Raw genomic sequence first — 24,590 nt, 5'->3', positions numbered from 1 at the left:
AAGCGGAAATCAAAGCATGCAAAAAGTGAGTACCCTTTAATATCCATCTATTCCTGCATTTCAGTGCTACAACACATTTGAAAATAGCAATGGCCTTAAATGTGCACACTTGGTCTTAACACACTGAAATCCCTCCTGATTCCTTGAATTGTTTAATGATATTATGCATTATAGAGTGAGAAATACACCATATCTTTCAGACTATAAGGCACGCCTAACTCCTTTAAATTTCCCGAAAATTATCAGTGCGCCTTATAATCCAGTGCACCTAATATAAGAATTCTGCTGGTCCGGTTGCAGGGAGCAGTTAAGCCACTCAGATGAATTACAGAGTATAAGGGAGTTAGCGCTGTTAATCAGGGCTGGCTGTGCTGCTAACTGTGGCGGGTTATCTCTGCTAACCGGGGCAGACTAGCGCTGCTAACCGGGGCTAGGAATTGCTGTTAACCACGGCTGGCTGTGCTGCTAACTGTGGCTGGTTAGTTCTGCTAACCGGGGCCGATTAGCGCTGCTAACCGGGGCCGACTAGCGCTGCTAACCGGGGCTGACTAGCGCTGCTAACCGCAGCTAGCACTCACCCTTGAACAAAATACTGGAATTCTAAGCTTTCTGTAAATAAATGGAAGCGCTTTACTCACCCAAATAAACAGTTTCCAGGAGAGAAATCTGTGTAGATTAGCATCCAGCGCGCGTTTCAGTTTAAAAGAATTTAATTATTCTTTTTTAAAGAATTGCAGTTTTATTTACTTAGGCACCCCCAGCAGGGAGGCCTGCTGAATGAATGAATGAAACATGGCGACACCCCTGTTCACTTCAATTTATCAATCCTTACTAGTCTCGCTTAACGTGCCTTATAATTCGGTGCGCATTTCGTATGAGAATAGACCAAAAAATAGACGTTCATTGATGGTGCGCCTAATAATCCAGTGCGCGTTTTGTTCTCACGTTGAACTGACTAACATGTTCAGGGCAAATATATAAAGTTTGTTTCTCTATTTTCCCTTACTTTGAATTTAAAAAGTAGTTAAATAATAATTCTGCTTAAATTTTTTTTTCCTTAATGTGATGTCATGCTTTTGCCACATTTCCCACTCTGTCTGTTACCCTTCCCCCTTTAAGATAACAGCACCTTCTGTTTACCTTGCCTTTTGTATAAGTGAACGACGGCCAGATATTTCATGCATAAGCAGTTACGCAATCCTGCTTTAATCCAGCACTTGGAGTGCAGCTGTCTATATTAAGCTACAGAATATAATCAAAGGAAACGCTCTAGAGGTGTTATAGATAGGGTGGCAGACTTCAAACGTCTGCAAGGAAGAGTGTGTACCCTTCACTGAATGGTGGTGCAGACTGAAGACACGATTTGGAATTGAGCTACAAATAAATCAGCCAGAAATGTAAAATACGCGGGGAGAATCGTTACAAAATGTTAATTTTCGTTTAAAAAAATAGTCTGACCTGCTTAAATGGTTATATATGTTATTGCAGTGCTGTAGTTCAATATTGCCTCATATTATTGTTCTTTAAATGTGGTTCCTGACCCTAAATGGAATTTACAAATGTGCCTTAATCAAAAGGGGGTCTTCTTAAAGGCTTCAGCAGTTTTTACTGTTCACACAAGATTAGTTATAAATAGGAAGATGGTACTGTCATTAAACTGTCTGTGCATTTGTTTTGTTTATTATTAATTACAAATCCAGATTAGGTTGAAAAATATTTGCTCAACATGAGTTTCATGACCTATCGCATACAAATGGTTGTTGTAACAAGTGCTAGACGATATGGCCAAAATTAGATAACAATATGTTTCTTAATTTCAGTTTATAATATATATATATATATATTTTATCAGTATAATCAGTATAAATGCCACTGTCACACTGACACTGCCAGGCCATGGAAACCCATAGTATCTGCTGTTTCTGCTTGGCTTAAATGCAGTGAACTGATGGCACTGTCCTGTAATGAACATCAGTCAGTAACAGATGCTGTAAATAGTGTACATCTCTTACATCCCTAGACCAGTCTTTATAGTTTGATGGACCTTTATTCATCTAAATGACAATGAATTTGTAGAAGACACCCACACATTTCTAGGCTATAATGTTTACAATAATATCTAAAATATATTACTCTGTAATAATAATAAAATGTATCAGATGTATGTATCTGCTTAAAATGCTTAAAATTGAGAGATAGAAGAATTGAGATATATTACCATGTTATTATGTAGTAAAGTCCACATGTAATAAAATAATCCAAATAAAATAAAAATGGATGTTCTTTATTGTTTTTTAGTATACATATTTTAATAAGCCACAATAGATTTCAAGTTGAATTATTTACTGTTTTCTAATAACAGATGGATGGCACTGTGCTGGTTAGATTATGGTTTGATAGTAGTTTAATATGAGATGTGGATTATGGCTATAGTTCACTCGAGTCCTTAGTTATTACTCTTACCACAGGGATGTAGACGGCCTGTCTCAGTGAAGACGGCTAATAGCTAATTGCTGATGCTAACTGTTTTTAATTAATGGCTGATTTTTGATAACAGATAAACTGTATGTCTGTACGTTACCCTGGTGAGAATATCGGCATGTAGTTAATGGTTTACTGTGGCCCTTTGGTGAGGTCTATATCTAAAATGTTTATTGCGATAATATTGATATGGAAATATTGTCCTGATTGTAAGTTTTAATATCTGAGGCTGCTCTTGACCATAAATTTTCCTAGCAGCTGCGTCAGTCCTTAACTGTACATCTCGATGTTCCAGATCAAAGGGTCGTGGTCAACCAAACGAGGAAAAGACAACTACAACCCCTACAGCTATGGCAATATCCTCACCAACTGCTGCGCTGCCCTGTGTGGACCTCTACCACCCAGGTAAATACACACTGTGGCAGATTACAGTACACTTTAGATCTGCTGTCTGTGTAATGTTATTGTAATGTTGTGTAGTGTGCTTAAAAAATATATATAGTATAAAAATATAAAATAAAAGACAATTTATGAGATGAACAGATGAAAAATTTAACTTGGTAAAAGTAATTAATGCATGGAAGAATAGTTATAGATTGTTTATTAAGACTGCGCTATATGTGTAAGATATCACTGCAGTTATTTGGTTGGGGTAAACTTTGCTACACCATATAACAGAGACGATTAAGGTTGAGTAAGAATACATCACTGCAATAAAAAAACATTACTACATACTATAGAGTATACACACATTGGTTTGCTTGAAATTAACAAAATTCCTTCTTGCCTGTTTGTATTCTCCTGCCCTGACCCTCTACTCTAATAAACCCAAACATTCACAACCTATTTATGAGCACTTTCAGAAAAAAAAGACCCTCTGAGACAAAGGAGATGTATTTAAATGTGCATAAATGTTACTTTATTCCGTTTCCAGTGTTGCAGTAAAACATTCCAACACAAACAAGTGTGCAGGGCGTCTTCCAGGAAAGAGGAAAAATCTTTTTCAGTTAATATCTCCATCTGCTTGCTCAGGAGGTAATTATGTTCGACTGTCTTTTCGGGGAACTGATTGAGCTGCGTGTGGAAGAGTGTGGTGATGTCAGCAGTTTGCAGCTCTCTGGTATGAATACAACTGATGCTGAGTCGTGCTGCTAATGGCCTCACTCTGCTTGCTCTTCTCTCCAGCAGCTGCAGCGTGGTTTTCTTCTAGGACTAGAGTTATTTGTAGGAACCAAAACAGTTAGTCATAATTGACCCCTGTTATTTCAGGTGGTTCAGCTGTTTCTTCCACGCTAAATTCTTTATATAAAGCAGGACATTTCTGCACTTGTTTATCTCACCAGTCAAATGTTCACACACATCTTTTTAAGGTGTTTTTTTTTATTTTATTTATTTGCAATTTTTATATTTCGTAATATTTGCAGAGACATCAAAGCAGTGAAAAAGCACAAAGTATACAGAGATGAAATTTTTTTTTAAACAAATTGACGCCACTGTAGCAAACATCTTCCAATTTTGACCAATTATACAAATAAGACATGCATATAATCTTGGACCTATATTTTTGTCAGAACGTGACTGGATCCTATAAATTACATGGATTAGTAGTCAAAATACATGTAAGAATACAGCCATGCTCCCTCACATCCAAATTGCACCACATTTAACGTAAACCCACTAATATATACCAGAAAAATACAAAATACACTGGCATGCCATGGTCAAGTCATGAGATAGCGGCATGTTAATTTGTCATGAAGTGTTACCTCAGGGAACTGAGATTTTCCAAAGCCCACATCTGTGTAAGTTGTGTGGTGTTCTCTTGTTAGTGAGATTTGGTGGATGGGACATTGCATTTCCAAATTATTTCAAGTATTTAACATTCCTTTACTCACGGTCTCACATGTCATAGAAGGCCTTTACCACTAGCTAGGGTTTACTGTCTACTGTGGGTGGTTTTGGCAGACAAGTGAATCAAATCAGTGAAAACATTCACTGCAGGAGGCCCCACACATATACCACAGATGCAGCATTCTTTAGATTCTATAGAACAAATGTCCTTGTCTCTAATGTCCCTTGTCCTAAAACCATCAACAGTGTAGTTGAAAATTTAACTGAAGTAAAATGAATGAACATGAAAATATAATTTTTATATTACAGCCATTCATTTTCCTAAAGGAAGCCGCGATTTATAGCCTCAAAACAGCAGCAAGCGACAAATGCTAATTAATTATGACGCCATGAAGCAAAATTCTACCCTGATTGGCAGAATAAATTCTTTAGACAAATCCAAAGAAGAGCAGAAAGTTCACAGCTTCTGCTCTGTAAACTTTTGATTCCTACCGTACTTCATTCATATCCCCAGCGGAGAGGGTTTGAACATGACGGTGAGGATTATAACCACTGTTTTCCCTTATATATGATGCATTTTTGCACAAATACAGGGGCAGTTTGGAGAAAAATTAAACATGGTAGAAGGTAGTGTGTAGCTCAATAGGTTGCTAGCATACCACACTGATACACGCCCACTCCTGACAGCACAAACAACCTCAAATACACACCCACAAGAGACAAACATGGGGCGACACAAGTGACTTGTCGCCTGCCACTGTGAATGCAGGGTTACTCTGATACAACCTGTACCAGCTGAAAAATACATCAGAAAATCTAACAGTTAATGTTGAATTTTAAAATAAAGATCCATTCACAGTAAACAGAAATTTCTATTTCCTTTCCTGCCTCTATACTGAACACAGCCAGTCCCGCGTATATTGATGACCAGCTGATACTGTTTTGAGAAGCTACAAGCTGTCAGTAGGAACATGAACATCTGCCACAACATCTTTATAAAGAACAAAGAAAAGCTTACTGGGCTATTTATGATTGAAAATGAAAATCAAGTCTGATTAGGTGACTTGATTTTCTCTCTCTCTCTCTTATTTGATCTTTATCCATCATTTTCATATTAAGAGAATTAAATGCTTGCTGAGCTTACAGTGTTTCTAGCGCTTGTGCTGTGCCTCTGAGCTAATTATGTTCAAGGATGAGGGCAGATAATCGATCTAGAGGAAATTTAGCTTTTGAAAGGATTGTGCTCTAAGAAGCAGAGACAAGTGATTCAGTTTTTATGAAAGCAGTAATAAAAATAATTTAAGAACTAAAGATTTGAGTTCCTAGGTTTTGGCTATGGTTTGACATTGACAATTATGGTAAGGGACTGGTAACTGTTTACACACAGTACAATGCTCACACCTGTAAAAGTTGTGAGGTGTTATCTTGTGAATGAGGTTGGACACTGGCCAGCGTGTTCATGCTAAGGCGATTCATGCTAAGGTGAATTATCACGAGGTCTGATCCCACCCAAATCATATTGTTTATCCACAGGCAGAGAAACACCATTCATTGTTCCTCTTATAGAAGACATGCATGGATTTAAAAAAATATATATATTGAAGATTGAAGAACGTTTAAGCACCCCTGATAATTTTCAGGATTTTCTTTCATAAACCGTTAGTTGTTCGGATCACTAATTTTAGTTAAATATATCAAGGGTCAAGGAGCTTCTAAAAAAAATTGTGTTGCAATAATTTGTTCCAACTTTTTTATACCACTGTACCTCCTGTGATTCTTTTCAAATAGAAAATCTATGTATATCTTATTAACTTAAAAAATATAAAATAAAGACATTAGTAATTTTTTTAACACATCGGCATCATTCTCACTTTAACTCATTTAAAGTTAGTGTGACATTTATATTTGTTATATCAACAAGCTGAAAACATTTAAATATGAAAAAATTATTAAATATTAAAATACAGTGTCTAAAAGTATCAATCAGGTATGCTATAAACACACACACACACATATGCTACACACAGTATTTTGCACTCCATTAGCAAGTTTCCTGTCAGTATGAGGAAATGGAGCTGGATCAAGTTCGGTACAGGTGGTTACCATCTGTTTCATGTGTAGGCACACAGAGTGGGAGGAAGTCCCAGTTGATACACACACACACACACACACAGGCAGGCAAGCAGAGGCAGGGACCCTCTTGATTCCCTCAAGCTCACTCATTCTTCAGCTTTCACCCACGTTCAGTGACTCACACACTCTGTTTGCTAAAAGCTGCTAATCTAGTGTTGTTTCCTCCCTTCCTCTCACTCTCTCTGTCTCTCTCGCTCTGTCTGTCCTTCAGTTTGATTGACAGAAGAGGATTTGTACAGCCAGACACCCCTCAGCCTGCAGCTCAGTCCAACGGCACCAACACATGTCCAACAACTCAGCTCCAGAGTCATATGGTAAGATCTGTGTGTGACAGATTACTGTCACTTACTGTCTCTGATCCATTCCTGCAGTTAAAGTTATTTAAAATCACATTAACACAGTTTCCCCTCCCTCTTCACCAGAATGTAGTCAGTTAGCACAGACATGTTTGGTGTATTGAAATGTACAGACTTACAAATTAAGTAAGAGCGTTTTCACACCTGAAAGTCATTTTTATATTATAAATATTTATAATACAAAACTAAATAAGCAAACTTCTGACACCAAGCATTTCTACAATTTGAAGTAAGGGGCAGAAATTGTGTATACGTATATGATTTGTCATTATACCAGTTAGTTTAAAAATCTGACTGACCAAAAAGGCATTCTATGAGTGCCAGTATATCTTGATAATGGCACTCCAAACCTATTAAGATCCATCTGCTTTATTTACCTGTAACCAAGCATGACTTAAAGCAATACAGATGTAACATCCAAGTTTAAAATGATGGTAACAAGCCTAACGGAGTTGCAAGTGATGCAACAACACAGCAGAGCTCTTTGATCTCAAAGCTCGCTATACCAGCTTCAGAACACTGCTGTGGAAGGCTGCCAATTTGTCTTTTTGAAGTGTTGTGTCTGCCACTGGCAATATTGACACTTGTGTGCTGATCTACTCCACTCCAGCCTCAAAATGGCCCAAAATCTCAGCACGCCAGTGCCAGTATCACATCGTATGTAGCAGGCCATCTCAGCTGTAACTTTATTCTTTGCTTTAAGCTACAGTCTTATGCAAAAGTTTGGGCACCCCAGGCAAATATGAGAACATGACTGTATATATATATTAAATTTTGGTAATTGAAAACCAATTGTTTCTGAAATGTTTTTGGTAAGAAAAATTGTTCACTTAGAAAATAAGCAACATTCAAGACTTAAGACTAGTTCTCTTCAATTTTCTGCAGCATTCAATAGTAGATATGTGAGCATTAATTCAGATTTGTTGTGAACTGATTAATTGTGCTGATAATATAAACCAGGCTCATGTTGACTGCACCGAAGTCTGTGTAGGAAAGTTGGCAACCATCTTTGTAATGCTGCCTATCAGGTATTTTCACACAAGATCTGGCTCTTATCAGAGTTAATGGGAAAAGACCAAAATACTGAAAAAATGAGGGTCAACCCAAATTCTAAATCACTCATAAAATAAATTTAAAAAATCATGAATAGTTTTTAATGTCTGTCTTTTACTTTCTGGACTAAACATAACACTCACTGTTTGTCACTTTTTGTCAAAGAGCAGGGCTTTATATGTAATCAGATGCCATTATAAACTTTATAAAAACTTAATTTTTCATTCATTTCATTTCAACCAGTGTCTGATTTCTTCATTTAAAAATAAAAAAAACATCTGTACACAACTATAAAAACAGGAATTCTCTTGTAATTATTAGAAGACTCAAAGTCTGGCCACTGTCACACCTACTGTGAATTAATTCTGACTTATAGCTAGGATTCTCTAGAATGGAGTGTTTCATATCAAACCACTGTGAATTAGGGGTGGACGATATATATATATATATATTTCAAGGTATAATATCGTTCACGATATTCAAAAATTTTGGCGATATCACGTACGATACGATATAGCACACCCCTACTGTGAATGCCATTTTAATGAAAACAGTTAAATTATATGTAAAGTTTGTGAAATCAGTAGAATTACAAGTACTCTAGTCTACCAGAGTACTTGTGTAGCTGGCAGTGTAGTTACCAACTGTGCTACTCATAGAACTGCAGATAAGACAGCATTAAATGAAAAATAGATTTTTTTATAGGGATGCAGTTTATATATATATCCATCAGAATGATTAGTGTTCTTTACTTCTAATGATTCTTCTAAATGTCTGTCTTTAATATTGAGGAATATTGATTTCTTTATTATACTGTAAATGGTCTTTTATGAAAACATTTGAACAGATGAGTTGCTTTATTCTTGTTCTTTATCTTTATATTATCAACCTTTCCTTTCCACAAAACAGCTGTTTTTTGTTCACCAGTTGTCTGTTCACTAATGCTTTTCTCTAACCCATGTTTCTCTGTAACACTGACTTCTTACCGTCATTTCTTTCTGTTTGTCTGTTTGTCTGTCTGTCTCTCCCTCTTGCTCTCACTCTCTCTACTCTTCCCTCAGTGTCACCAAGATCAGTGCATTCAGAGCACCAAATTCGTTTTGCAGGCTGCTGTTACGACGCCCCTGCTGCATGCTCAGCCTATTCTGCTGGGTGGAGGTCCTGTCCTACAGCCCAAGCCGTCGGTAGGGGGTCCCTGTTCTGCCCTGGGTCCCGGGCAGCCCTCTCTGCCCTCCTCCATCCCAGGCCTGAGCTGCGGAGGAGAGGTTTTGGCTCTACACGACTCGGAAAACCACTGTCACCATCACCTCCACCACCAGCACTTCATCAGCCCAGAGGAGACGCCCTGCGCTGCCCATTTGGGTCACCACATGCCCCTGTATGACCCAGCCAGCCAGGACTCGCTCCATGAGGACTCTGTGCGCGGGCTGGTCAAGCTCAGCTCCGTCTGAGGACTGCTGCTATTGGTCAGCTCGAATGGACAGAGGAAGGCCCTAAAAGCCACAAGCAGCCTGGTGGGGTTTGGAAGCCATACTTACTTTTTGGTGCGTGCGATACACTGGCCCTTACTATTCACCCATCATTGGCCCAATACTTGAATTTCAGCCATTAATTATAGCCAATAGTTTTAACACCTCAAAATTTCAGTTTACGACCTTCAAAATCACTAGTCTGACTAATCCTTTGAAAATCTTGTACCATGGTCTGTACAAAATAACATGCCACATGTCATAAGACCAGGGACTAGTATCATGTCCCATGACCTTTGCCACGTTCACTGCAGGATGTGTGTATGTGTGTGTGGCGCTTCTGATAATTACAAAGCACTGCACTAGGGGTGGGCGATATGGCTCTAAAATAATATCACGATATTTCAGGGTATTTTTGCGATAACGATATACTTGGCGATATAGGAAAACTAAAATAATCCATTCATTTCAGGAATATAATATAATAGTATAACAGAATAATCATAATGTGGCAAAATAAATAATATAGCATAAAATAATATAATGCAGCAAATAATATTGCAGAATATTTAGTGCATGCATATAAACTGCAAACTAAAACAATTATACAATAAATAAACCTAAAGCTTGACAGTAAATAATTGACTACTTTTAAAACAGAACAGTCCTATTATCACAATGTGGATTTTTAATATCATGATATTTCTGTGTTACGATATATTGTATACGATATAATATTGCCTACCCCTACACTGCACTGTCCACTGTGGGTGGTAATGCCTTCTTTGCTGTATTCCTGGTACCCATGGTACACTGTGGATTCAACAATGACATGTAATTTATCATTTATGTGGAGATGTCTACAAATATTTGGACAGTGACCGTTTTTGTTATCCCTTAATTCCAAATCAATGGTTTTGATTTGATTAAGAAGGCAAAATGCAGTCAGGTTTAATTTAAGGGATTTAACAAAAAGTTGTGTTCAAAGGTAATTGGACAGACTTTCTCATAGTTTTATGCTATCACTCTGAGTCACTGCTTGTTTGTGGGTCTTTCTGCATCAGTTTTGATGCTCAGTTGCGAGGAGGTTTGCTAAAAGAAGCTCTGTAGGTCTAAGAAGCTGCACTAATATAGAAGTTATAATCTGAAGACGTTTGTACAGGGTGAGTCAATTATTGCAGGACACTCCTTTATTACAGAATGAAATATGTCTGCTTTTTTCCAGACATAGCCAAAAAGATAGGCCCCCTCATCCATTACTTGCTGGGGTATTCAGATACGTAACTTTCCCTTTTATTTAATTTCACTTTTGTTTCTGATATAAGACAGGTGTCCTGTGACTTTTGACTTACCCAGTATCACTACAGGTAATATAATAACCTCAATCACATTAAAGGTGTTAATTATTGGTTGTTCTTATCGGCCAAGAAATTCCACACGGACACATCCCTACTTTAATCCTCGCAGATCAAACGGCCACACCCGGTGAGCTTTATCTCTAAAGCAAGGCCCCAACAGGCCATACAAACCTGTGAGCCCCAAAATTAGGACCAAAGGTCTTCCAGCTCGTCTGTTGGTAAACGTCCCCAAGTGTACTCGCACTTATGCCTCAAAGTGGATGCTGTGTTGAAGGACCAAGTGCAGCACACTCAGCCTATAGACACGAGAACTGAACTGTGTTCCTGGTGAAGATGTCGCTGTATCATCCTGCTAATGAGTCATTCCACTTTAACAGAATATTAAAGAGCCCACACAGAGAGCGGACCATCGATACACTCCTGGACACACAGCCTGCTGTTCATCCACTGTTTCACACAGACTGATGTATCAGTATCATGGAGCTGAGTTTAAATGCAATCTCACTGCCTTTTAATATCTCTGGGGTTCTGCTGACAATATGACTGTGGTCTAATCAGCGATTATGGAACATGCTACGGACCTATTGCATCAGATTTCTTTTTGTTTTTTTGTTTTTGTTAAAATGTTTGAATCAGGTACCAACACATTATGGTGATGTGACAATGTGCCAAAAAACAAGTTCACTGATTTACTGTTGTAGAGGTGATATCTTGTCAATAAATTCACGACTTTGTATGGAATTCATGCCTGTCACTCTGTACATTCTTAGATTTTTTTTGTGCAGTTGAAAGTCCTAGTCTTACTAATGGGAGGTTCTGTAAAGGTTTTAGGACCTAAATGGCCTAATGGTAAAAGATGTACCTGTGTAAATTCACATACAGTGTATAGTTCAGTCTAGAAGGTTCTCAAAAAACAAATCAAGGGGAAATGTGTCAGGTTCACAAACACATTAACCAATTTAGTCCAGTGCAAATCAGTGTGCGTTTCAACTGATGATGGTCATCTGATCATAAACAGTCATAAAAGTCCTTCAGCTCACACTAACGTGTCCTGTGTAATCTGATCATACGTGATCAGCACCAAGTACAGGTGTGAACGGTATACGGTGTGTCTCGAGGATCACTCAAAATTTGGAGGTCTTCAGATACACACACAACCACATTATTAGTGTAGTGTGAGCGGCGACCTGCACTAACCTCGTCAATGTCCCTGTCACAACATATGTAATAACCATAAGACCACACAACTGAACATGCTACAATAATATGTTAATGGATAAAGGCAAAGCTCAAAACTAGGTTCCTTATTAAAATCAGGGCCTATGTCTAAAGAAAAATCGAAATATAAAAGACTCGTAAAAAAAAAAAAAGATCGTAATCAGAACCTTAATGTCGTCTTCACCCAATGAAAAACAAGTATTTCCATTTTTGTTCATTTTTAGTTTACTGCATAATTAGACAACACAAACTGTCCCCTACACTGTGTCAAGATTTCTTAATGAAAGGACAACAGGAATTATCCAAAATGACCTGAAATAACTACATTTTTTATACTGACTTCCATTTCAAGTATTTATGCATCAAAGAATTTAATGCTCTACTGTACGGTTGCTGTTGTTTTTTTATTTATTGGACAGCGATGATATGACCAATCTAATCACAAGCAGTCACCAGAAAAGCATATAATATACCAGGTGTGAACGCCTATGCAATTGGAAATCATACATATTCTGATCACCTGGAAAGCATGTATTACAGGAAAATTAAGATTGTTTCTTAAATCAGATCTGTTATTTACAAGTGATCAGATCAGATTTACATTTCTGACCATCACAAACCTATCCTAAACATTAGTATCTAACCATTGCTGCTCTTCTTGGATCCCCACACTTCTTTCACTCTAGTAGTCATTCTTTGTCACAGCCAGAGCATTCAGACTGAGACGCATCTTCACAAATCTGATTTTAAATGCATTAATGCATCAGATTTGCAAAAATCAACCTGGATACAGTCTAGATGTAACAGAAATCTAGGCATAAGATTTAAGCTGCCAGTCTTAACTTTGCCTTCATGCTATGTGAGCGGAGCCTTAGTCTGTATTGATTTACAACTTAGAAGAAATACACAGGAAACAAACAACACATATTTAACCAATTTATATAGTGGGTTTGGTCAGAAAATTACAGGTTATACAATAAAAAAATACATTGCAATATATTAGTCATATCATGAATCTATTTAACATGAAACTGGAGTGAAGACAACAAATGTGTGGTACAATATTTCAAGCCCAGTTCACTGAGAATCACTGCTGATTCTACTGGTCCTTCAAGTATTATCCAAATAATTTATGCTTCGCCCACAAATCTGCTCTATAGTAGCCACTGTCACTAGTCTAGACAAGCTTAATTCCACACTGATTAAAAATCCCATTCTGTCTAATAAAAAAAAGCTGAAACTCTGCTGTGTTTACACTGTGAGGACATGTTAGGTATATTTTAGTTTAATGTTCTGAAGTTAACAGTTATCTTGTGGAAAAATCAATGGTAAAATTCATCTCAGTGGCACAGATATTTTAAACTGGGAATTCAAGGTTACATAACTTTCAGTTCTTACATTTATATTTAAGTTCAGTGTGATTTTTTCAGTTGTTATGAAAACAAATTTGTGGGGCGGAGCATTAATAGGTCAGTTTTATACTTTTATATGCTCTTTACTATCAAACATTCCAGCTTCAGCAGTTGATGATGTGAGTTGCAGCTGACAGGATCAGCAGGATGTTGCATAGACAAAATACAGACTGCTAATAAAAATGCATAGAATTAAGGTACCCTCAGTTTAGAAGTGCTCACTGATAGTTCTCTGAAGTTAACAGCAGATGCAAATCCAGCTTTGTTCAAATCAAAGTCTGCGTCAAATGCTGTGTCATTACAAAATCAATGTAAAAAAAAAAAAAAAGTAAATGTTGTAATTAAGTAAATAATAGGAAGATGTTTTTTTTGTACACTGTTTTTCTTTTACTCCAAATGTAGATAATCCAAGATCTACAAATAACAAAAACAAATGTTATGTATTTCTGTCCATTCTTATATACAACATTGTGTTATACAGTTTCAGAAACCACATAAAATATTACAAATTGGCCATGGATATGGGATAGTACTTAGAGAGTGCTTTTGTGGTTTTGATAGTGAATAAAATTCACCAGATCACTAATCAGTTCACAATAAACAATTTTCATTTCAATCTTAATCAATAAATTATGCAAAAAAAAAAAATGGTTGAATTTTACTGACAAAGTTTGATGTTAGTGTATCATGATTTAGTTGCAGTCAGGTGCTTGAATTACATTTTTGCTTGTTAGCTACATTAACATCTTTACTGTCAGTCAGCTTCATTAACTTGGTCAAACTCCTAAACCCAGACCTCTATTAGTGCAAAAAGCAGCAAACATGGCATCCAATCTGCTCTCTTTGGTTTTCAGTGACTAGAGTTGCTAAACGTTCCTCCAGAAGGATTTCTTGGTGTTCCAAGCCATCAGAAATGTGTTTGTGGTGGAGTGTGCAGGGGCAAATATCAGTGCCTTCAGGCCCAAAAGGCTCCAGACATCATATTCTCTAATGCGTCCCTGATCCGTTTTCGTGCTTGTTTTTGCTTGTTTGATACTTTCGTAGGCTTTGCTTGCAATAAGTATTTGTGCAGGATTATTTGATCTGACATGATTTCATTTGGTTGTTTTGAATGGGCTTGAGATGCCCAACAATACAGTGAAACTGTACAGTGCAGACGGTCATTACACAGATCTATTTGAACTGAGGCCATGTGATGTGTGGACTTGTGCTTACACAGAGGATGGGTTTGAGATCAGGGTAGAATATCAGGTAGAATATCAGGTGTGTGGTATTAAAAAAAAATAAAAAACAAAAAGTTAAACAGGAACAGGATATTGCTATATGTCTAAACACAAATCACTGAGGAATTGTAACTCATATAAATGATAAACTAATGCAATGAAAACATAGCTATTGTTTTATCTGTAACATCTGCCTACAGTGGCACCTGAGATGTTTTGGTTAATAGATGAAGATATCTTTCTTAAAAGTGGGAAGAAATAAAAAAACATAAATAAATAACTACATTAAAAAAACAAGCATATTTGATGGGATAAACTGTATGATTATTTTTTTCCTCTACTAAGCAATTAAGGAACCAGAGGAACCAGCTCAAACCAACGAGACAGAGGGATGCAATGTTAAGCTAGTTAGAAAAAGCAAAAGGTAGCAGCAATGTTAGCAAAATCTGGTCATATACTAAAGTTTCGGCATCCGTGGGTTTATATCCTCCACAGAGACAATGTTCTGCATATCGTAGCGTCACACAAAACCTCGTTCTCCATTTTTCCCATTTTTTTCCCGTGACAAAAGGAGAATCTGCCAGTTGTTTTCTTCTAGTTTAATGATGAATGGACCAATAGAAATACCATATTCCAATTAGACAGGGATGACATTGTAGAGCATAATAATTACTGTTTATCATATTTCCCAAAAAACATTTAAAATGTTACAGCATGTTAAGGACGTTACATTAATTTTGTCTCAATAGAAGTTAATTATTACTTGTAGAGAATTCATTTACTTATTTTTAGTTTGATAAATGTTCTTTTTGACTAAAGTACCCAAACTTTTAAATAAGATTTTTTGTATTTCTTGTACAGTATATACCTCACCAAGATAAACCAAACTTCAGCAAAATTAGCAGAAGAAATCTAACATTACAAAACAATAAAAGGTAAGGCATGAAGGTTTGATTGTCACACTGTTTGTTTAGCTAAAGATGCTGAAGTGCTTATTAGGTGAACAGTGATACTGACCAGTTGATTTGTGAGAGATCCTGCTGCTTTAGAAGCTCTCACTGTGTACAGCAGGTAAGGTAATAAAAGCAGGAAAAGAGAAGAAAAAGATGAGCTCCACAGCCAGGCTGAAGATTTCTTTTCAGCTCAGGTACAAAAGGCGTGCAAAATGTGTTGGACGGAATTAGTTTCTCAGGTGGTACTGGGGTAATTTTCTCTTTTTTGGGGGTGATTTTATTCTCGTCCGGGACGACCATGTATTTGTTTTACTCAGATGTCCTCTGAGAAAATTACAGGCTGAATTACCCACAGTTTTTCTGACGCACATATCCGAGTTTCGTCACCTCATGTTTAATAAAATAGCTATTTGTCCACTGCTACGCACCGTGATTACACTTTGGGTGCACGTTTCCATGGAGATCCACGTAAACACAACAGAGAGTGAAAATGGAGGAGCTACTGAACGTGATGTCATGTGAGCGAAAAAGCCAAAAAAAATTCACTGGTCCTCCAGTTTTTTCAATTGCAGTCCGGATGCAAGAGTTTTTTCACTGAGTGGAAGTGTGACATTTCCACCCGGATAGGGCTTAAGAGTCAGACATTAAAGTCTGTAAGAATGTTTAATATCATCAATAATAAAAGAGTTAGAATATAGCTATTTCTAGCAAAAATACGAGGTAAATATAAAACACCCATAATTCAAGTTGAATTTAGTCTGGATGAGCTCTGGATTCAGTGGCTTCTCATTAGCATGAATTCACAACATGCTACTACTTGGTTTGTGCTGAGCTGAGACTGGAAAGCTTTAGCCTGGCTGTGGTGTGTCTGACGACTTTACAAGTGTGGGCCTGGTTACCACATCTTAACATCCATCAGCTCCAGGTCCCCCAGAATCTCCAGCTCGTCCACGCGCTTCAGGTCCTGCACGCGATGTTTATAACTGAACTGATGAACCCCGTTCACAGCCACCTTAAACTGCTGTGCCTCACACAGGACGATCAACTGCAACAGGGCAGAAGAGATTATACAGGTTATATGATTCATATTCTCCTGAGCTTTTAAAAAGAATATTTGTATTTAGGCATGTCATGATAAGAATTGTCCGTACGTTGTAAGAATAGGCGTATATAATGTAATTATTGTAACAAGCCTATTTGTATACTCTATATTTAGAACACTGAAAGCCTATAGGCTTATAAACCTAAAAACTAAGAACAATGTGGCTTTAGTTCAGCAAAAAATAAACTCACAACAAACATGTCCTTGTTTTACTTTAATACCAGAATTACGACCCCGTTTACACCAGATCACTTGAGTATGTGATTAGTATCTGGATTGTATCATGTTAAGATTTTAGACACATTGATTTACATTTGGTAGTTAAATGCCTATCTTTTCAGTCAGATTGTGATTTGATTGCGGTGGTGGATAGAATATGCAAATCCTTTCAATTCATGGAAACCAGCTGTTTATCTTTTTTCACCTTGTCCTGCGCTAAACTTAATATGGCTGCTGCCCCAAAAAACACAATTTTACATACAGTCATGTATTTCTTCAGACTTAAGGTAACTTTGTGCCTATTAAAAGTGTAAGGTCCTGGAGGAGCTTTTGGGGGTTCTTCAGTTTGTGAAGGAACCCCTGAAGGTGTTTTGAGGAACCATCATGAGAGCTTAAAGTGCTTTAAGGAACGGTTTCTTCTAAAAACTTTTTTTAGGTTCCCTAAACACCCTAAGGGGTTCAAATTGAAGAACCCCTAAACATTCAATCCTAAATGAACTTATACTTTTTGCAGTGTACTGCATAGTGAGAGATTTTGCTTGTACTGGGAGGACATTTGATTGTTGAATGCATCTTGGAAAGGTGAACCTGTGCTGTAACACATAACTCAAACACATGGGATTTGTATCTGTTTTAAATTAGTCTTGTGTGTTTGATACATTTGTATATTTATGTGGCATGGCCTTATCCAGATACAATCAACATATTCAAGATGCATATAGTGTAGATATAAACGTGTCTGTCTGTTAGGCCAATGAAGCAACATATCCCACCAATTACAGCAATATGCTAACTGCATGCATAAATTACCACACACACTTTAATGTGGAGCAGTTCAGTAATAGTTCTGTAGTTTCTGAAATTGTATGGGTCCTACTGTTATAAATATGGACTTAAGTACAAACTAACTGTCTCCTATTGTCTATAGACTCTAACCTACCTAGTATGTTATATAATTTCCAATGGTTATCTTAGAATCACTAATGGCTTTGTTAATTTTTTTGAATAAAACATACAATATATACAGGGGTTGGACAATGAAACTAAAACACCTGGTTTTAGACCACAATAATTTATTGTCCTGACGGACATTTCTGGTGGAAACAGGAGAGTTGAGGTGCACATTGAATTCTGCCGTGATTTGTGCAGCCGTGGTTTTATGTTTTTTAGATACAATCCGGGTTAGCACCCGAATATCCCTTTCAGGCTTTTTCCTCTTGCGTCCACAGTTAATCCTCTTGGATGTGGTTGGTCCTTCTTGGTGGTATGATGACATTACCCTGGATACCGTGGCTCTTACAAAGTCTTGGTCACAGATGCGCGAGCAAGACGTGCATCAACAATTTGTCCTCTTTTAAACTCTGGTATGTCACCCATAATGTTGTGCACATTGCACTCTTTTGAGCAAAACTGTGCTCTTACCCTGCTAATTGAACCTTCGCACTTTACTCTTTTTTTTTTTTTTTTTACAGCTTTTTTCTAATTACTTAACTTTTATGTAACTATATAAACCTTTAAAGCTAGACAGGATGAATATATGTGAATCTTTTATACTGCTGCTATCTGTGCCAGCAGTTATTAGATAGGACCCGATACCTCAAAGTATTCTCCTGGTATGAAGGGAAAACTGGGAAGACTGTGTTCCTCTGGACCCCAGCACTCTGACAGGAACGAATTCCGAACAAACAATCCTGCTTTGAGTCGAGGGTTCAGGTGCAGTGCAATGTCCTCAGAGTTCCCCACACGCAGGTTTACACTGAAACTACACACAGCCATGCACACAGGAAGAACAGCAAAAGATTTAATCACATCAGACAAACACTGTCACACATGACAGCTATTACCTGACGATTGACAATTATTACAAGTTTATGTAATAAGCAGTAAATGACATTTTATTACCACAAACTATTATTCTAAATAGTTACATAATAACCATACCTGTGGGAAAATGCACTGATTCTGCCTTTGATTGTAACTGTGTGTCCTGGACTCAACCCATTCACAAGCTTTCTCTTAAAAGGAAGACTCTGAAAAGATAAAACAGGACAAGCCTGATCACACGTGCCTTCTAAGGTTGAACTTGTTATGCCTGTATCCATTTTCTAGTGTCATTATTATACACAACTCTCTCATGGTTCAGATTTTATACACATGGGAGGTCTAGCAGTGTGACATGTACTCACCATATCACCAGGCTCTGACAGCACAGCCTGAAGGACAAAGGAAAGCATGAAGAGCATTTCAGTGCTCAAAGCATGTGGCATTTGATATACACACGTTTTTTTCTGCACTCTGAAAAGAAAAGATTTTGCTTCCAAAACAGTAAAACTGTAAAGCAGCACAATTAACACTGCCTTGACATACTTCTGACTACTGACTGTTATGATTCTGGGATATTTGTAAATAGTATATCAAAAAAATGAACAAATTGGAGCTCTCATTTTTAAGCATAACATTTTATTTTTTACCAAACTCATTTTTAAAGCTGATAGTCTGATACAAATGCAATGTTATACCTTATGTTGTCTTAAGAGTCAAATATTACCTTTTACCATTATTCTGTTTAACATAAAGACAACCTGCTAAATTATCCTTTATATAGAATAAATTGAATGAGTGACCTCCCCATTAAAAATGAAATAAAGAATGTAAAACATCTCATATGTTCACACTTTCATGAAAGCTGTACACCACCAATGTAGACAGACTGTCTTTGGGTCATTTTCATCATGACAGACAGGGGGAGTTAGAAGGTTGTTAAGACTGCACAAGAGTTTACTTGTAGTGTGTGTATTTTTCCAGAGTAGTAACTGTGGGGTCATTTTAATCCAGTATGAATTTGCAGAGTATACAACTTTTACAATAGGAAATAACTGTGGGGTAATTTTATTCCAGTATGAATTTGCAGAGTGTACAGTTTTTATAGTAAGTAATAACTGTGGGGTCATTTTAATCCAGTATGAATCTGCAGAGTGTACAGTTTTTACAGTAAGTAATAACTGTGGAGTAATTTTAATGAAGTATGAATTTGCAGAGTATACAGTTTTCACAGTAAGTAATAACTGTGGGGTCATTTTAATCCAGTATGAATTTGCAGAGTATACAGTTTTCATAGTAAGTAACAACTGTGGGGTCGTTTTAATCCAGTATGAATTTGCAGAGTGTACAGTTTTTACAGTAAGTAATAACTGTGGAGTAATTTTAATGAAGTATGAATTTGCAGAGTATACAGTTTTCACAGTAAGTAATAACTGTGGGGTCGTTTTAAGCCAGTATAAATTTGCAGGCTGTGACCAATCAAAGCTATCAGTGGGAATCTGGAGGAAATTACATACAATTATATACATTTTTCATCCCATTTCAATTGGCCAGTCCATTCCCATAAGCTTACATTATGAACCCTTGTCTAAAAAAAGCTCCAGTAGCTTAAGACAATATTTGAATCATTCCTCAAGACAATGATTCCTGCATCGCATTTCTGATATTACATGATTAAATTGTACCTTAGTGTGCACTGAATGTCTGAGTGACAACGATTATTACAAAATAAAATCTATATATTTACTTTTCAAAATCAATCTGAAATATAAAAAAATGTCCAAGCTGTTAAGTTCTCATATGCTGCTTATTGGGTTATCCAAATCTATGGTATGTCTGAAACATATAGAAGAAGACAAAATCTGCAGGTTTTGGGACACACACAAACAAAAATACAAAACTCACAATTTTTACTTACATTAGCCTGTGTGCTTAACCCCTTCATAGCAACTGGAGAAATGGTCGAACTCTTAAAAACAAAAAAAATTTAAGTTAACTCACATTCCATTCACAATGCTGTTTTTTTCCCGATTTATTTCCTGACACACACCTACTTATGATCTTAAAGCAAACATACTTTATATTTTTTCATAGCCCATTTAAGTAAGTACATATGGGCTGTTATACCATTCCATTCTCACTTCCATATATGATATGAATTGATTCACAACTGAACAGTATATCCTGAAATGTCTTAAAACAATAACAATGTCTACATGGCTCATAAAAAAGGCTAGGAAATATATAAAGGTTCTTTTAAAATATATATTTAACAGCTATTATGTGTAATTAACACATTTTTAGCAGTATTTAAGATTCTGTTTGAATATCTTGATTATGTCAGGTACTTACAGTACTTGGAATGAACCCAAGAGCCTGGATGTTAACCTTTCCTGATATTCCCAATGTGTCCACTTTACCCAAATCTATTCTGTGCTTGTACTCCAGAACGTGTGCACCATTTACTGCCACCTGCAGGTATAAAAAAGCATTTTTATTCATGTTCAGAAAAACATGTTCAGCATTTAGATACAAATCTAATATACAAAAAAAGATTATGCTACTTCTATTTCGTCGTCTACTACTACTACTACTACTACTACTACTACTACTAATAATAATAATAATAATAATAATAACAAAAATAATGTTTTCATATTAATAGTTCAAAGTGATTTAAAATCAAGTGATAAGTTCAGTTACAGTAATAAATAAATATTAAGCTAAACAGAGTGAACATCGGAGATGCACTGAAAAAATATTGTGGACGGATGCAGATATTTACTGTTTCTAATGTACCCATCTGCCTCCTCACCTTATATACTTCTTTCTCTACAAGCACAATGATTTCAAAACCTGTTCCTTTTCCAAATGGCATCAGATAGTGGATCTCCTCCTTGCCCCACTGCTCATGCTGCAGTGTGTTACAGACAATGTGGGACTTCTTAAAGCGAGGGTTGAAGTGGAAAGCCACATCTGCTCTTGGCTTAATACTGTTGCCACATGTGAAGTCAACCTGAAACCTGCAAGAATAATTCATGGTCAAGGTAAATCGTAGTATACAGTACTAATGGCAACCATATAAAAGAAAAAAGTTACTAATCAAATCATGTAATTAATTAAAAAGGGTTTCATGCCATGTAATTTAAATGTAAAAAATCAAATCAAATAAAATTGCTTTATTGTCACATCACAGTAACTCAGAGGTACAGAGGTGCTAAGTCCCTCACAGTAGTAAAAACACACAATAATAAAACACAATTAATACGAATAGAAAAATACATTATATACACGTAATACACACGTTTACACAATGTAAAGATTATTTGCTAATTATAAATGGTATAAAACAAATATAAAATAATAAAGCTAATAGAAATATGTAAAAATCACTAGTTTGTAGTCTATACTGACGGCTTGTGATTGAAACAGGCACAACAAGCAACCGGTTTCATTTAAATACCTTAAATGAGAAAGTACCACAAAGTGATTGCACTCACCTGTCTACATCGCTGGGAACAGAGCCCTGTATCAGAACCATTTCACCTGGATGGAGCCCACCCAGGATGGTTACAGCGAACGGGATTGTCTAAAAAAAAATAAGAAACATCACATCAGTTTTATCCTAGGGCTTTATATATTCAGCCATTTTCTAATTAGATTTACACTAGCAATTAGTATTTATGTGTAAATAACAATCATATATTTTGAAACTTTTGCTAAAACATGAAAAAATGAACAAAAAGGAAAACAATGGAATACTTAATGTGCCATTTCTTTTTTTGTTTGTTTGTTTAATTTTTGTATTATTATTTATTTCATGCTATTTGTAATAATAAAGCTACTAAGCATTAATGATACTTTAGAATGTTTGATTATGTAAAGGATATGAATTTATTCATAATGTAATCTGACAAGGGATGCATAAACGTTTTGGGTAAGACAATGTTATTGTATTAAACTACGTATATCTGACAATCAATAACAATCATTGAATACAAATATTTTATTGTTTATATCTCCTCACCTGCAATGTCTATTTTTTTCTGCAAAACTAACTTTTTTTCTTTCTCCAAAATCTTCTCCTCATGATGCTGCATGGACACCTGTGGTAAAATGTCCTACAGCCTCAGCTGATCTTATTCCACTCCTTTAGGATAATGTCAAGAGTGTGACTTCAGTTCACTTATTATAGCTAAATCTAAATAAATGGGACTTTCATGTTTTTTGTCTTAGGTTTGTGAGTAAAGTCCTCAATTACACTAGTTAGTTTAAAACTCTCCTTTTACTAAACCCAGAGTCACCACTGGTCTGTATTTTGTGCTACTGGAGTTACAGATTGTAATCTTTACGTGAAGAAAACAAATGCAGAACCAGAACAGATGTTTTTATTTTATATATTAGTCGATGTTTTAGCATTTTTACTGCTACTTTTATTATTATGTGATGTTTTTTTTTAGATTTTTTGGAGCTCTCTCTCCAGCTCAGGTCTAGGGGTAAATATTAACTAGCTCCTATGCATATACTAGTTTGTGTGGTGCGGCCTGTTCTAATTTAGTAATGCTGTAAATCTGAATTTTATACACTTCTCTACATTACAAATAGCCTACGTTTGAACTTACGCACAACTGGAGCAACCGGTGTTCTGTCGAGTTGTGCTACCCGTCGTTTTGTGCTTCTTACCACCAGTGCGCAAGCGCGGATCCGCATTTTAAAGAAAGTTTTGTAAATGTTTCGTATATGTTTTTACGGGAATTATGTTTTAATTGGGTGTATTACACAACCGGACCCCCTGGAATTATTTGTATTAAATGTGTAAATGACAGTTAATTGCACAAAAGTGTAAATGGAAATTATTAATAACAAATACAACTGTTATTATTAAAAAAAAATACAAAAGCAGTAATGACCTCTCATTGCCATAACTTTACCATGATACTGTGATTTGAGCTACCCAAATATACTAGCTACATCTACTGAGCGAACTACTGGGAACATGATGTAATATGGTGCTTCTGTTTTATTTTTACAGTTAAATATGGTGCACTAGGGTAGCACGGTTTGACAAGATAACACAACTCGACGTAACACCGGCCACGGAACTCTTTCAGTGACAGGCCGACAGAAAGAACAGGGTTTTCTTGCCCCCGTTCCACCTTAAATTGTACGGTATTGGCATTCTGACCCTGGACAGACCACAAGCTAACTGCAATGTAATTTAAGGTGGAACGGACAGTTCTTCATCTGTAGTAGCTGATCCACCAGAGTAAGTTCGTCACAGGTAAGCGATCTGTTCACTAGATTACACAACATAAAACATTGTCCCAAAAATATATCATAAATCCTCAATAATAATAAACATCTTCATCGGCAAAGGCTCAAACCTCCGAGCTCTAAGTTATTTGACATTAACCGCTCAGTAAACAGCAGCAGTCTCGGTCTCACCGGGTTCAGCACAGTCTGCTTCGGGGTCTTCACCGACATATCGGCCACCACACAGCTCCTGCGTTACTACTGAATCCTGTATAAATATATTTCTTTATAAAAATCCACTCCCTGAAGAACTTCCCAACCGCTCCGCACCACTTTCTTGTTCCTTGTTGATGAACGTCTTCAGGAGAGGAGCGACCAATCACAGCCAAGGTTTACGGTGACGTAACCAGGCAACCTTCAAGACCCTCACTGTTTTTTGTTTAAAATTAAGGACACAAGTCAAATAAAATGTCCCGGAATCTAGAATGAGTGGCCCACAAGTGAACACAAATGCATGGAAGCCCATTCCCGGCACCTAAAAAATTAAATAATCCAGCAAAAAAAAAAAAAAAAAAAAAAAAAAAAAAATATATATATATATATATATATATATATATATATATATATATATATATATATATATATATATATATATATATATATATATATATATATTATAAAGTAAACT

General features: G+C 36.4%; 2 protein-coding genes across 4 annotated transcripts in view; one reads left to right on the top strand and one right to left on the bottom strand.

Annotated features, from left to right (window-relative positions):
- zdhhc14 (zinc finger DHHC-type palmitoyltransferase 14) overlaps window positions 1-10,957 on the top strand; it is a 49,120-nt gene extending 38,163 nt beyond the window's left edge. Inside the window, exons 8-10 of one of the 2 annotated variants that reach the window (XM_022684795.2) lie at window positions 2,777-2,886; window positions 6,677-6,779; window positions 8,981-10,957. In XM_022684795.2, the coding sequence (XP_022540516.2) occupies window positions 2,777-2,886; window positions 6,677-6,779; window positions 8,981-9,325 (558 nt within the window). In that variant the 3' untranslated portion in view covers window positions 9,326-10,957. Of the gene's footprint in view, window positions 1-2,776; window positions 2,887-6,676; window positions 6,780-8,935 lie in introns of both variants that reach the window. The other variant, XM_007255428.4, reaches the window with a different exon arrangement.
- Window positions 10,958-12,842: 1,885 nt separating this feature from the next.
- Window positions 12,843-24,274, bottom strand: lgals8a (galectin 8a). Of its 2 annotated transcripts, XM_007255427.4 has the most exons (10): window positions 24,095-24,274; window positions 22,150-22,238; window positions 21,465-21,672; window positions 21,002-21,121; window positions 20,568-20,618; window positions 19,015-19,041; window positions 18,770-18,858; window positions 18,425-18,590; window positions 16,407-16,552; window positions 12,843-13,745 (listed from the first exon to the last, which is right to left on the bottom strand). In XM_007255427.4, coding segments are annotated over exons 1-10 (936 nt in total). In that variant the 5' UTR covers window positions 24,134-24,274; the 3' UTR covers window positions 12,843-13,744. The 2 variants fall into 2 exon arrangements, with proteins under 2 accessions (XP_007255489.2, XP_007255488.2); XM_007255426.4 differs by having other exon boundaries at window positions 12,843-16,552.
- Between the last annotated feature and the right edge of the window lie 316 nt (window positions 24,275-24,590).

This window comes from Astyanax mexicanus, chromosome 1 (assembly GCF_023375975.1).
Source record: "Astyanax mexicanus isolate ESR-SI-001 chromosome 1, AstMex3_surface, whole genome shotgun sequence".
Classification (NCBI taxonomy): domain Eukaryota; kingdom Metazoa; phylum Chordata; class Actinopteri; order Characiformes; family Acestrorhamphidae; genus Astyanax; species Astyanax mexicanus.
This window is presented reverse-complemented; position numbering and strand designations above follow the sequence as displayed.